Raw genomic sequence first — 13,787 nt, forward strand, 5'->3', positions numbered from 1 at the left:
ACGGTAAAGTGTCTTTTATTAAACAAAGTGAGCATAACTGCTCCATATTTCCCAACTAAATCTCAGGACGAATTACAGCATCTCCCATGATAGGGAGTTAATTCAGCTGTCGTAACCAGTTGATTAATATTAACAGAGAATAGCGTGAACAATCTTGCAAACTCGTTGTCCCCGTGGAGACCCCTCAGGGTATAAATTAAAGGAACTGCGAATGTATCGCCTCACACGTTTATTCAGGGAGAGGACCTGGATCGGGAAGGGACAGATCACTGCAAAGGAAAATGTACGAAACATATTTCAGTGCTGCAAAAATAATCTACATCAGCATTGCCATTATTGGTGTCCCTGGTAAGTGTTTTCACATTGGATTTGTGGAACTTTGTGTGCGAAATAGCCTATAGTTCAGTCTGTGACCTATATTCAGTGGTGATCATTATAGAGAGAATAGAATTGTTCTCTCAAATATCCTGAATGACTCCGCCAATTTATTTGCGTGTGTCTGCTCGTAAATAAACGTTTGAATGAACTTCATAGGATGGTTAAATCATACAGCTGTTGCGTCAATTGAATGTTTTGCAGTACGATATCAAATCTTCAGGTAGCCAGCAGTCTGAAAGAATATAGGTGTTGCAATAACAGGAAAAGAATTTGTTCTGTAGGACACTAACCGGAGTGAGTTAGACAGCCAATGGTTACTGAGACTATATGTCACTGTAAAACAATATTGAGTTTGGTTGCTAATTGATGTGGAATACTTTCTCCAATGGACAATTATTGTGAGTGTCTATGACTGTTGAACCAAATTGATGTGCGTCACTAACTGGATTGTGCCAGCATGCTCTGTCTTCAAGCATTCTTTTCAACTGATAGATCTGGCCGGCCCATTGAGGTGCTTTCTTCAGTGTCAAACGGAAGCCCTTAGACATAGAACATAGAATTCTGACCGTGAGGGAGGAGGTAATTTGTCCCATCGAGTCTGCACAGATCCTCTGAAAGTGGACCCTACGTCGGCGCATCCTCCGCCACATCCCAACACCGCCCCCCCCCCACCGAATCTTTGGACATGGAGGGCAATTTTAGCACGGCCAATCCTTCCACCTGGTACACCATTGAACTGTGGGAGGAAACCGGAGCACCCGGAGCAAACCCACACAGACACGGGGATGGGGGGGGGGGGCACGTGAAAACATGGGTTAGAAACGAACTCGGGTGCTGGTGCTGTGAGTCAACAGTGTTAAACACTGTGCCACGTTGACGCCTTCGTCTTAAATTAATTATATTGGTTAATGCAACTATAATTAAGTTGATATTGTTTGGTTTCTTGTTTAATTTAAGCAGCTGAATACATATAATTACTGGCACGTAAATCATAGGTTGAAATACGCTGCAGCATTAAAATACCTTATCTAGAAACCTGTCCTTCCTCTCGTCTGCTCTAGTCTAAACCCTTCATGTTACTGATCCATCGAATTCGCCTTCAGTCCGGAGAATATTTGAGTGATATGTGTTGAGTGCTGTTATCTTGTTGAGGTACAGAAATAAGAAAGCACTGTCTTCATTCACTGTATGATTTCTGTAACCAATAAAGATTTGGCAAATCAGTCCATATCAATAATTACAATTCCCGACTTCGCACGTTGAATCGTTGTCTGCAGAGTAAGACTCGTCCCTATGACGGGGGCAGCACGGTAGCATTGTGGATAGTACAATTGCTTCACAGCTCTAGAGTCCCATGTTCGATTCCGGCTTGGGTCACTGTCTGTGTGGAGTCTGCACATCCTCCCCGTGTGTGCGTGGGTTTCCTCCGGGTGCTCCGGTTTCCTCCCACAGTCCAAAGATGTGCAGGTTAGGTGGATTAGCCATGATAAATTGCCCTCAGTATCCAACATTGCTCTTAGTGTTGGGTGGGGTTAGTGGGTTATGGGGATAGGGTGGAGGTGTTGACCTTGGGTAGGGTGCTCTTTCCAAGAGCCGGTGCAGACTCGATGGGCCGAATGGCCTCCTTCTGCACTGTGAGTTCTATGATGAGGAGGTGACCATGTAACTGAGAAAATGCGTGCCTGTTTTTTGTATGAAATGAAATGAAAATTGTTTATTGTCACAAGTAGGCTTCAAATGAAGTTACTGTGAAAAGCTTTCAGGCGTCTTTTCGGGGAGACTGGTACGGGAATTGAACCGTGCTGCTGGCCTGCCTTGTCTGCTTTCAAAGCCAGCGATTTAGCCCTGTGCTAAACCAACCCATTATTACAAGTATAATCAATCAGATGAGAGTCACTGATAGCACCGTAATTATAAATGATAAATAAATTGTGTGTTGTTTCAAAAAGTTCATTATAACTGCGATTTAATTAACGATTTATGATTGCAACTAATTAATACTTTCTTTACGCAAAGAGTAGTGAGGCCGTGGAATGCCCTACCTGCTACAGTAGTGAACTCGTCAACATTGAGGGCATTTAAAAGTTTATTGGATAAACATATGGATGATAATGGCATAGTGTATGTTAGATGGCTTTTGTTTCGGTGCAACATCGTGGGCCGAAGGGCCTGTACTGCGCTGTATTGTTCTGTGTTCTATGTTCTAATACTAGGTAAACGATCAAGTCCCCATCGCCCCAGATAACCAAAGGTTCTGATTTAACCTTAGTACGTGAGTTGAAACCCCTCTGGGGCTGATTAGCACAGGGCTAAATCGCTGGCTTTGAAAGCAGACCAAGGCGAGCCAGCATCACGGTTTAATGCCCGTAACAGCCTCCCCGAACAGGCGCCGGAATTTGGCGACTAGGGGCTTTTCACAGTAACTTCATTGAAGCCTACTTGTGACAATAAGCGATTTTCATTTCATTTCATTTCGCTGGCCTCGCTCTGCATCACGAACCAGCTGCCTAGACAAGAGCTAAGCCGGCCCCCGTGAATTAATATGGCTGATGAAAATTAAGAAGAATTCACATGACACGAAATGGTTATTCTACAAATGTTCCACATGAACTTCAGACAATCCCTACCCGTCTCCCGTTTGCTACATATAAAACATTTCCTTTTAGCCTCGTCCATTACGCTATCGAGTCAAATTTCACAAAACTCAACAAACACGTGAACGGTAAGTCTGAAATTCTGAACAATTTCAGAGTGAAAACGTAACTTCCACACCCCTCCTCAGATCAATTAGTGTCTATCCCTTCGGCATGAACCTCAGGACTGAGCTCTCAGATACCTGGAAATGCCCACGGTATATATTTCTCCACTCAAAAAAATGTCATGTATTAAATGAACATTGACGTTAGAACTGTACAGCACAGTACAGGCCCTTCGGCCCAAGATGCTGTGCCCAACTAGTCTGAAACTAAGATCAAATCAACCTACTTCCAATCATTCGAGTGCACTCCATATGCCTATCCATTAACCGATTGAAAGTTCCTAAACTGTCCGACTCCACTACCATAGCTGGGAGGGCGCTTCACGCCCCAAGCACTCTCTGAGTAAAGAACCTACCTCTGACATCCCTCCTATTACTTCCACCATGAACCTTTCAGTTATGCCCCCTTGTAACAGCTACATCCACCCGAGGAAAAATTCGCTGAATGACCACTCTATCCATCACTCTCATCATCTTCTCCACCTCAATTAAGTCACCTCCCGTCCTCCTTCGCTCCAATGAGAAAACCCCTAGCTTCCTCAACCTTTCCTTATAAGACCTACACTCCAATCCAGGCAGCATCCTGGTAAATCTCCTTTGCACCCTTTCCAATGCTTCCACATCCTTCCGCTAATGAGGTGACTGGAACTGAACACAATACTCCAAATGTAGTCTAACCAAGGCCATGTACAGTTGCAGCACAACCTCGCGGCTCTTAAACTCAATCCCCCTGTAAATATAACATTCCTGCCTGGTGATTGACGCCCGGAGCGGTGAAGCTTCGACATCTTCTTCACAGCATTCAACACGTCATCGCTGAAGATGAACATCTTCCCCAAGGTCATCCACACACCCCCACTACTTGCCTTCAAACAACTGCGCAACATCAAACAAACCATTGTTTGCAGCAAACTTCTCAGCCTTCATATCAGTGACCACGACACCACACAACCCTGCCATGGCAATCTCTGCAAGACGTGCCAGATCATCGACATGGATACCACTATTACACGTGAGAACACCACCCACCAGGTACGCGGTACATACTCGTGCGACTCGGCCAACATTGTCTACCTCATTCGCTGCAGGAAAGGATATCCCGAAGCGTGGTACATTAGCGAGACCATGCAGACGCTGCGACAACGAATGAACGGACATCGTGCGACAATCACCAGGCAGGAATGTTCCCTTCCAGTCGGGGAACACTTCAGCAGTCAAGGGCATTCAGCCTCTGATCTCCGGGTAAGCGTTCTCCAAGGCGGCCTTCAGGATGCGCGACAACGCAGAATCGCCGAGCAGAAGCTTATAGCCAAGTTCCACACACATGAGTGCGGCCTCAACCGGGACCTAGGATTCATGTCGCATTACATTCATCCCCCACCATCTGGCCTGCGAAATCCTACCAACTGTCCTGGCTTGACACAATTCACACCTCTTTAACCTGGGGTCACCCCATCTCTGGATCTGTAAAGAATTAATCACCTGCTAATGCTCACATTCCAAGCATTGTCTGGCGTCTTTGAATTTGTCTATATATATATGTTTCTGGAGCATACCTCTTCATTCACCCGAGGAAGGAGCAGCGCTCCGAAAGCTCGTGACATCGAAACATACCTGTTGGACTTTAACCTCGTGTTGTAAAACTTCTGACTGGATTTGTTTTGATCGAGATAGTCAATTACGACTAGATAGTTAGTTCCTTCCATCCGAAATCATTATTCCTCGTCAAGCATCTGTGTATTCACCAGTTTGTGAATAACGTTTGTTCTCTCTTCAAAAGTGCACCGATTAATTTCCTTTGTGCTCTGGCTTATTTCTATTGTCCGTCTCTAGACCAAATTCACAGCATTCGGCACATTTCCCGATCTTTGCAGTCGGTCGTTTGCAGGTCAATTTCCTTCGCCTGTGGTTGCCATGCGTACACTAAACTTGGAATTAATCGCTGTTGTTCCATCCTCTCTTCATTCTCCCTGCAGTTCCACTCACTCCCTGATTCGGAGCTTTTCAGGGTTACTGTTTCTCCTCTTATAAAACTCTACAGATCACTGGAGGGGTGTGATTTCGTTTCCTCAAATGCTGAGGAAAAAATAAGAACAAGTCTTCGCTTCGAACATTCGCCTCTGCCGAAGCTACACATGATGCGTCTCTGATTCTTCACTGACCTTCCTCAATATCGTAGGTTCCCCTTTGAAGGATATACTGTCCGATACGTCCAATTGCAGCAGAACCGTTTTCTGGTTTTTTTAACCAATCAATGAATGTCGGCATCATTGGCTGAGCAACATGGCTAATTGAACTGAAATTGCTTGCTAACCGATTTCCGAGATCGATGAAGAGTAAAGAGCATTGTTGTCAATCTGGAGTCTCAAGTTTGCCAGAATAAATTCCTTTCCCGAAAGGACATCTGCGAGCCAGAAGGGATTAAATAAAAATGAACAATAGAACATAGAACATAAAACAATACAGCGCAGTACAGGCCCTTCGGCCCACGATGTTGCACCGAAACAAAAGCCATCTAACCGACACTATGCCATTATCATCCATATGTTTATCCAATAAACATATAAATGCCCTCAATGTTGGCGAGTTCACTACTGTAGCAGGTAGGGCATTCCACGGCCTCACTACTCTTTGCGTAAAGAACCTACCTCTGACCTCTGTCCGATATCTATTACCCCTCAGTTTAAAGTTATGTCCCCTCGTGCCAGCCATATCCATCCGCGGGAGAAGGCTCTCACTGTCCACCCTATCCAACCCCCTGATCATTTTGTATGCCTCTATTAAGTCTCCTATTAACCTTCTTCTCTCCAACGAAAACAACCTCAAGTCCATCATCCTTTCCTCATAAGATTTTCCCTCCATACCAGGCAGCATCCTGGTAAATCTCCTCTGCACCCGCTCCAAAGCCTCCACGTCCTTCCTATAATGCGGTGACCAGAACTGTACGCAATACTCCAAATGCGGCCGTACCAGAGTTCTGTACAGCTGCAACATGACCTCCCGACTCCGGAACTCAATCCCTCTACCAATAAAGGCCAACACTCCATAGGCCTTCTTCACAAACCTATCAACCTGGGTGGCAACTTTCAAGGATCTATGTGCATGGACCCCTAGATCCCTCTGCTCATCCACACTTTCAAGAACTTTACCATTAGCCAAATATTCCGCATTCCTGTTATTCCTTCCAAAGTGAATCACCTCACACTTCTCTACATTAAACTCCATTTGCCACCTCTCAGCCCAGCTCTGTAGCTTATCTATATCCCTCTGTAACCTGCTACATCCTTCCACACTATCGACAACACCACCGACTTTAGTATCGTCTGCAAATTTACTCACCAACACTTCTGCGCCTTCCTCTAGGTCATTGATAAAAATGATAAACAGCAACGGCCCCAGAACAGATCCTTGCGGTACTCCACTTGTGACTGTACTCCATTCTGAACGTTTCCCATCAACCACCACACTCTGTCTTCTTTCAGCTAGCCAATTTCTGATCCACATCTCTAAATCACCCTCAATCCCCAGCCTCCGTATTTTTTGCAATAGCCTACCGTGGGGAACCTTATCAAACGCTTTGCTGAAATCCATATACACCACATCAACTGCTCTACCCTCGTCTACCTGTTCAGTTACCTTCTCAAAGAACTCAATAAGGTTTGTGAGGCATGACCTACCCTTCACAAAGCCATGCTGACTATTCCTCATCATATTATTCCTATCTAGATGATTATAAATCTTGTCTCTTATAATCCCCTCCAAGACTTTACCCACTACAGACGTGAGGCTCACCGGTCTATAGTTGCCGGGGTTGTCTCTGCCCCCGTTTTTGAACAAAGGGACCACATTTGCTGTCCTCCAGTCCTCTGGCACTATTCCTGTAGCCAATGATGACATAAAAATCAAAGCCAAAGGTCCAGACATCTCTTCCCTGGCCTCCCAGAGAATCCTAGGATAAATCCCATCAGGTCCCGGGGACTTATCTATTTTCAGCCTGTCCAGAATTGCCAACACCTCTTCCCTACGTACCTCAATGCCATCTATTCTATTAGCCTGGGGCTCAGCATTCTCCTCCACAACATTATCTTTTTCCTGAATGAATACTGACGAAAAATATTCATTTAGTATCTCGCCTATCTCTTCAGACTCCACACACAATTTCCCATCCCTGTCCTTGACTGGTCCTACTCTTTCCCTAGTCATTCGCTTATTCCTGACATACCTATAGAAAGCTTTTGGGTTTTCCTTGATCCTTCCTCCCAAATACTCCTCATGTCCCCTCCTTGCTCGTCTTAGCTCTCTCTTTAGATCCTTCCTCGCTACCTTGTAACTATCCATCGCCCCAACCGAAACTTCACACTTCATCTTCACATAGGCCTCCTTCTCCCTCTTAACAAGAGATTCCACTTCCTTGGTAAACCACGGTTCCCTCGCTCGACGCATTCCTCCCTGTCTGACCGGTACATACTTATCAAGAACACGCAGTAGCTGATCCTTGAACAAGCCCCACTTATCCAGTGTGCCCAACACTTGCAGCCTACTTCTCCACCTTATCCCCCCCCCCCTCAAGTCACGTCTAATGGCATCATAATTGCCCTTCCCCCAGCTATAACTCTTGCCTTGCGGTGTATACTTATCCCTTTCCATCATTAACGTAAACGTCACCGAATTGTGGTCACTGTCCCCAAAGTGCTCTCCTACCTCCAAATCCAACACCTGGCCTGGTTCATTACCCAAAACCAAATCCAACGTGGCCTCGCCTCTTGTTGGCCTGTCAACATATTGTTTCAGGAAACCCTCCTGCACACACTGTACAAAAAACGACCCATCTATTGTACTCGAACTATGTCTATTCCAGTCAATATTTGGAAAGTTAAAGTCTCCCATAATAACTACCCTGTTACTTTCGCTCATATCCAGAATCGTCTTCGCCATCCTTTCCTCTACATCCCTAGAACTATTAGGAGGCCTATAAAAAACTCCCAACAGGGTGACCTCTCCTTTCCTGCTTCTAACTTCAGCCCATACTACCTCGGAAGAAGAGTCCCCATCTAGCATCCTCTCCGCCACCGTAATACTGCTCTAGACTAGCAGCGCCACACCTCACCCTCTTTTGCCTCCTTCTCTGAGCTTTCTAAAATACCTAAACCCCGGAACCTGCAACATCCATTCCTGTCCCTGCTCTATCCATGTCTCCGAAATGGCCACAACATCGAAGTCCCAGGTACCAACCCATGCTGCCAGTTCCCCTACCTTGTTTCGTATCCTCCTGGCATTGAAGTAGACACACTTCAAACCACCTACCTGAACACTGGCCCCCCTCCTGCGACGTCAAATCTGTGCTCCTGACCTCTATACTCGCATTCTCCCTTACCCTAAAACTACAATCCAGGTTCCCATGCCCCTGCTGCATTAGATTGAACCCCCCCTCCCCCAAAGAGCACTAACAAATCTCCCCCCCAGGATATTTGTGCCCCTCAGGTTCAGATGTAGACCATCCTGTCTGTAGAGGTCCCACCTTCCCCAGAAAGAGCCCCAGTTATCCAGAAATCTGAATCCCTCCCGCCTGCACCATCCCTGTAGCCACGTGTTTAAATGCTCTCTCTCCCTATTCCTCATCTCACTATCACGTGGCACGGGCAACAATCCAGAGATAACAACTCTGTTTGTTCTAGTTCTGATCTTCCATCCTAGCTCCCTGAAAGCCTGCCTGACATCCTTGTCCCCTTTCCTACCTATGTCGTTAGTGCCAATGTGGACCACGACTTGGGGCTGCTCCCCCTCCCCCCAAGGACCCGGAAAACATGATCCGAGACATCACGTACCCTTGCACCTGGGAGGCAACATACCAAACGTGAGTCTCTCACTCTCCCACAAAATCTCTTATCTGTGCCCCTGACTATAGAGTCCCCAATTACTAATGCTCTGCTCCTCTCCCCCCTTCCCTTCTGAGCAACAGGGACAGACTCCGTGCCAGAGGCCCGTACCCCATGGCTTACCCCTGGTAAGTCGTCCCCCCCCCACAAGTATCTAAAGCGGTATTCTTGTTTCTCAGGTGAACGACCGCAGGGGATCCCTGCACTGACTTCTTTTTCCCAGTCCCTCTTACAGTTACCCACCTATCTCCAATCTTTGGTGTAACTAATTCACTGAAGCTGCTATATATGACCCCTTCTGCCTCCCGAATGATCCGAAGTTCTTCCAACTCCAGCTCCAGTTCCCTAACTCGGTCTTGGAGGAGATGGAGATGGCAGCACTTCCTGCAGGTAAAATCAGCAGGGACACTAACTGCATCCCTCGCCTCAAACATCCTGCAGGAGGAACATTGCACTCCCTTCCCTGCCATTCCTCTTACTTTCTACCAAGATCTGGCTGACAACTAAATTAAATTTTTATTAAAAAAAATAATAATATAATAAAATATGGTACTTACCTCAGACCAATGGGTTTTATTATTAGGTTAGAGGAGGAGGGCGGGTGGGAGACACTACACGTGTAGTGTCTTGGGTTTCCTCTCCACAAGAATTTATTGGTGAGAGTCTTCCCAAACGTCCGCGGGTCGACTTCCTGTTCCCGCCTAAAAAACAAATTGAAAAAAAAAAGAAAAATTCTCAGCTCCTGCTGAAATTGACTAACCAGCCAGCTGCACTCCCGCCGAAATCGACTGACCTGCCCCTGCAAAGACAAGTGCTTTTAAAGGTTGACTTACCTCCCAGCAGCCACTTCCGTAATGCTCCCGCTGAAACTGACTCACCAGCTGTTCTCACGTCGAAATCGACTGGCCTGCCCCTGATAAGACAAGTGTTTTTAAAGGTTGACCTACCTCCCAGCAGCCACTTCCGCAATGCTCCCGCTGAAACTGACTCACCAGCTGATTCTCCCGCCGAAATCGACTGGCCTGCCCCTGCAAAGACAAGTGCTTTTAAAGGACATACTTACCTCCCAGCAACCACTTCCGCAATGCTCTCGCTGAAACAGGCTCACCAGCTGTTCTCCCGCCGAAATCGACTGGCCTGCCCCTGCAAAGACAAGTGTTTTTAAAGGTTGACTTACCTCCCAGCAGCCACTTCCGCAATGCTCCCGCTGAAACTGACTCACCAGCTGTTCTCACGCCGAAAGCGACTGGCCTGCCCCTGCAAAGACAAGTGCTTTTAAAGGTTGACTTACCTCCCAGCAGCCACTTACGCAATGCTCCCTCTGAAACTGACTCACCAGCTGATTCTCCCACCGAAATCGACTGGCCTGCCCCTGCAAAGACAAGTGATTTTAAAGGACAGACTTCCCTCCCAGCAACCACTTCCGCAATGCTCCCGCTGAAACTGACTCACCAGCTGTTCTCCCGCCGAAATCGACTGGCCTGCCCCTGCAAAGACAAGTGCTTTTAAAGGTTGACTTACCTCCCAGCAGCCACTTCCGCAATGCTCCCGCTGAAACTGACTCACCAGCGGTTCGCACGCCGAAATCGACTGGCCTGCCCCTGCAAAGACAAGTGCTTTTAAAGGTTGACTTACCTCCCAGCAGCCACTTCCGCAGTGCTCCCGCTGAAACTGACTCACCAGCTGTTCTCACGCCGAAATCGACTGGCCTGCCCCTGCAAAGACAAGTGCTTTTAAAGGTTGACTTACCTCCCAGCAGCCACTTCCGCAATGCTCCCGCTGAAACTGACTCACCAGCTGTTCTCACGCCGAAATCGACTATAGTTTCCAGGTCATCAATAGATTTTTAATTAGAGATTATTTTGTCGAATTCAAAGTCTGCCGTGCTGACATTCGAACTTGTGTCTTCAGAGCATTATTCTAGGCCATAAATTATTGGTCACAATTCCACCATAGGAATTGCGTGCGGAGAATTTGATGGAGCATTGGAAAAATGAGTGAGCTACTGAGGAAGTGAGGGTAGGGGTCAGTTCAATTAATATTCTTCCGGGCCTACAATTAGAGGTGCAGGAAAACCAATTTCATTCCATATGAAGCTACATTTGCTTCCTGCAGAGGCATGGCAACATTTGCCCTCCAATGTTAAAAATGGAAATTTGAGACGTTAAGCTCTATGAAAACATTTATCAAACCAACAGATATCTTTCGGTCACATCACCTACTTCCTATTTCTATCTTGATTGCTCGAAAGGTAAGATTGTTTCATGAGGATAGGTTGTATCGATTGAGCCTTCCTTAACCGAAGTTTTGATTAATGAGAGTTGGTCTGATTGAAACGTATAACATTCTGACAGGCCTGTACAACGTGGATGCAGGGATATTGTCCTCTGGCTGGGGTGTCTGGTACAGCGGGTCACCTCGTAATACCTGGTGGGCCATTTGGAGCTGAAATCAGGAGAGAAACCTTCATTCAGAGAGTGGTGAATCTGTCTAATAATTTACTACAGATGGCTGCGGAGGTCATGTAAGTGAATACCTGCTCAGAAGGAAATAGATATATTTCGAGGCTGTAAGTTGTAAGGGCTGTCAGCAAGAGTAGAACTAATGCACTCTGATAAAGGATCAGCCATCGTCAAATTAAATGGTGGGGCAGGCTTGAAAGACGGACTTATCTGCATCTGCTCCGACGTTCCCTGTGCCCACGTTTCTAAACTTACAGTTGGAGTATTATAGATCGGCTTTTCCGCTGCTGAGCTCCTTTAATCTTTGTACCATTTTAACCATTTTGATTTTGTTACGGGGAGCCGGACTAACTGCATGATGAGAGGCAAGTAAAACGTTTCCAGCAATATTTTCCTGTCTCTTTTCAATTCTTTCTCTTCCAGTTAATTTCGTGGCGGGTGTCATCTTGGCCAGAGGTAAGTGTGGGCTCTCCGCTTGCACCACACGATACCTGGTGGCCATGGCAGCGTCGGATCTAATGGTCGTTATCACAGCAGACATCCTGTTCAACATCGGTTGTTACTATTTTGCAGTTTCTTATCTGAACATCACCCCGGTGTGTAGTGTTATCCTTGTCCTCACCAGTGCAGCCACAGACTGCTCTGTCTGGTTAACTGTTGCTTTCACCTTTGATCGATTTGTAGCCATTTCCTGTCACAATTTGAAAAGAAGATACTGCACTGGAAAAACTGCGACCGTGGTTGTGACAACAGTCTGCATTCTGCTCTGCTTCAAAAATGTCCCGTTTTACTTTGTATATGAACCTGGGGAGATAATTGACAATGTACCGTGGTTCTGTTATAGGAAGCCAAACTATTTCACTGAGCCTGGATGGATCATATTTGACTGGTTTGATACAATGTTAATCCCATTATTCCCATTTACATTGGTTTTGTTGTTCAACGCTCTGACAGTCAGGTACATTTTAGTCGCCAGTAAAATCCGGAAGGGGTTAAGGGGTCAAATCACAGGAGATAAATCCAATGACCCGGAAATGGAGAGCAGAAGGAAGTCCATGATTTTACTCTTCACCATTTCCGGCAGTTTCATTCTTCTGTGGCTGACGTTTGTAATAGAATTCTTGTATTACAGCTTTACAGGAAAAGACCCAGGGACTTACACAAGTTCTGAATTTTTCCTTCAACAAGCTGGGATTATGCTGGCGAATTTTAATTGTTGTACCAACACATTTATTTATGGACTGACTCAGTCCAAGTTCAGAGCGCAGCTCAAAAGAGCGATGCAATATCCAGTTGCATCATTTATTCAATTATTGAAGAAGTAGATCAATTGAGACTATCCAACAGGTGGATTCCAGCGTTTAAAATCCATAACGGAATGTTTAACCTCAGCTTCCCATTAACTGAATGGCACCAGAAATAATTGATGAACGGAATGCACACACGGTTATGGTAAGTTGAACGTGGGGTGGGCAGGTTGCGGTGACGCTGTTGGGGTTAGTGGTCGCGCTTTGCATTTAGGACACCACACTCCACCTAATTGAATAAATAGCTGGCAACTGACGACATTCTGTGGCTTCTGATAGAGGCAAATTTTAGAGGATGGGCGGTAAGAGGCTGCTGCAGCAAATTACAATCCTTAAAGAGAGGGGGCAATCAAAGACAGATAGATGGCTTGAGGGTCGTAGGTATAAGAGCAGAGATTGTCACACCGGAACAGTAACAGTGAAGCAAATGCAATATGTGTTGTCTTGAGGAAGGAAGTAAATCAGCAGCAGGAATCAGGTAAGCCGAAGAATACTGGGCCCGGAAGCGAGGCTGTACTTTTACACTCGAACTAACAGACCATTGAAATCAATAAAACCAGAAGGAAGTGGCCATGAGCAAGAGGTGACATTCAAAAGTTGGAATGCAAAGTTGGGAACAAAAGCGATACATCACCCTCTGCTGGTCAGGAGCTAAAACAATAACCATATTGGTCCTCTGCTTTCACTGTATCAATTCGGAAATGTTGGCATCCGGAAAAAGCGAACCTTATATTGTCAGTCCAACACATGGAACTGAAAGTCTTGTGGAAATTAGTAATGATGATGTTTGTTAATATTGATGCTATTATTGTTTTATTCCGGATACACTACCTGCGCCTGGCAGTTCCACCCCCTCCACCCAGTCGATGGTGTCTCTCCTTCTCTCTCGCCAACTGAAATAGGGAAGCTGGTGGATATCTGTGGACTGGATCGGCGCAGGTTCTCGGCAGCGTGTCGGAACACAATGCAAGGACATCACTGCCATGTTACCTGATATTACTAAAGA

The 13,787-nt window shown here is 46.1% G+C and overlaps 1 protein-coding gene across 1 annotated transcript; it reads left to right on the top strand.

The window, feature by feature from the left end:
• Nucleotides 1–281: 281 nt before the first annotated feature.
• On the top strand, nucleotides 282–12,799 carry LOC140402844 (probable G-protein coupled receptor 139). Its single transcript, XM_072490467.1, has 2 exons — nucleotides 282–348; nucleotides 11,898–12,799. The coding sequence occupies exons 1-2, from the start codon at nucleotides 282–284 to the stop codon at nucleotides 12,797–12,799; spliced, it is 969 nt and encodes a 322-aa protein (XP_072346568.1).
• The last annotated feature ends 988 nt before the right edge of the window (nucleotides 12,800–13,787 follow it).

Source organism: Scyliorhinus torazame, chromosome 26 (assembly GCF_047496885.1).
Source record: "Scyliorhinus torazame isolate Kashiwa2021f chromosome 26, sScyTor2.1, whole genome shotgun sequence".
Classification (NCBI taxonomy): Eukaryota; Metazoa; Chordata; class Chondrichthyes; order Carcharhiniformes; family Scyliorhinidae; genus Scyliorhinus; species Scyliorhinus torazame.

What these genes read in the sequence shown, in the direction of transcription:
- LOC140402844 (XM_072490467.1), top strand. Translation starts at nt 282, where the DNA reads ATGTACGAAACATATTTCAGTGCTGCAAAAATAATCTACATCAGCATT. An exon ending in TGCCATTATTGGTGTCCCTG is followed by an intron (nt 349 to 11,897) that starts GTAAGTGTTTTC and finishes TTTCTCTTCCAG; the next exon opens with TTAATTTCGTGGCGGGTGTC.